The 1409-nt window shown below is 47.2% G+C and overlaps 1 protein-coding gene across 1 annotated transcript in view; it reads left to right on the top strand.

Annotated features, from left to right (window-relative positions):
* Positions 1-1409, top strand: part of LOC107104048 (ras-related protein Rab-11A-like) — an 18576-nt gene that overhangs the window by 9171 nt on the left and 7996 nt on the right. The window contains exon 3 of the mRNA XM_015403958.1: positions 546-739. Within this exon, the coding sequence (XP_015259444.1) occupies positions 546-739 (194 nt within the window). The remainder of the gene's footprint in view (positions 1-545; positions 740-1409) is intronic.

Genomic DNA, 1409 nt, shown 5'->3' with positions numbered 1-1409 from the left:
TCTTCAAAAAGTTCATTATGGTGGAAGTGATCGCAAACTTGTTTGGCAACTACTTTCTCAAGAATTCTAACCCTAACCCTATCAGAAAGGAAGATTGGATATAGGTCTATAATTGACCAAGTCATCTGGGTCAAGAGATCTGTTTGCCACCTAAAATGGAGGAGGAGATCAAAGGGAATACCTCCTTAAATAACCTGGTTGGAACTGGATCTAACATCCAAATTGAAGGCTTAGATGAAGACAATAATTTTGCTAACTCTGAAAGTTCAACTGGATCAAAGCAGTCTAAACCCGGTTCAGATTCTATGACTACCTCAGATGCTGCCCCCCCCCCTCCAGAGACAAACTAATCACAGATAAAGGAGTGCTATTGATCTTATTTTTATTAAAATCATTCATAAAGAATCCCATAAAATCATTGCTGCTAAGAGCAGGTGGAATGGACGGTTCAACTAAACTATCTGATTATCGCTCCATCAGAACCGTGTTCAGGTCAGAACAAAAACCCATTAGAATGTTCTGACCCGTCCTCCCCTGTGGTTCAGGTACTACCGCGGGGCAGTCGGTGCCCTCCTGGTCTATGACATCGCCAAACATTTGACCTACGAGAACGCGGAGCGCTGGCTGAAGGAGCTGCAGGACCACGCTGACAGCAACATCGTCATCATGCTGGTGGGAAACAAGAGCGACCTGCGCCACCTGAGGGCCGTGCCCACCGAGGAGGCTCGCGGCTTCGCAGGTACCGCCCCGTTCTACTCGGTTCTGCTGGTTCCAGCAGGTCATGGGGTCCTGCTGACTCTGAAACCATGTTCAACTCTGTTCTGATTCTTTCTTCTGTTTTGTTCAAAGCAGCACCAGTTGGTGATTCTGCTCTTGATCTCTGCTCTGGTTCTGATGCATCCGATAGTCTAATGGTTCTGATTGACATTCAGCAGAACCGTGTCTGGGTCAGTCTGGGCTGTTTATAGGGAGGCGGACGCAGCTCATCCAGTCATGGTACCGTTGAGGCTTCTCAGCGCTGCCAGTGACCGGACAGAACCAAAGGTTCTGAACTTTTGGATTCAGAAAGTGGAACCAAGGCTGGCCGTCAGGCTGTACTGGTTCAGGTTGCTTCTCTAACTGGTTTTCCTGTTCCTGCTGGAACTCCAGGTGACTCCCTGCCAGCCTGGTTCAGAACACCTCTGATCCGTTAGGGATTAGTTTAGGGGGAACTTGATGTTGGACCATCAAGGGTTAGAAAAGCTTTGAACAGTTTATCTCACAGCAGAACCTTTTTATTCAGTGGAGGAAATAAATCTGTATGTTGGAGCAAACGGGTTGATTCTGGTACCGCTTTAAAGGGATAGTTCGGTATTTTTGACATGAATCTGTATGGCATCCCCATCACCAGTGTCATGCAATCACACTGA

This window comes from Cyprinodon variegatus, unplaced genomic scaffold (assembly GCF_000732505.1).
Source record: "Cyprinodon variegatus isolate N-32 unplaced genomic scaffold, C_variegatus-1.0 Scaffold1600, whole genome shotgun sequence".
Taxonomy (NCBI): Eukaryota; Metazoa; Chordata; class Actinopteri; order Cyprinodontiformes; family Cyprinodontidae; genus Cyprinodon; species Cyprinodon variegatus.
The sequence above is the reverse complement of the archived record's forward strand: the minus strand, read 5'-3'. Positions and strand labels throughout refer to the sequence as shown.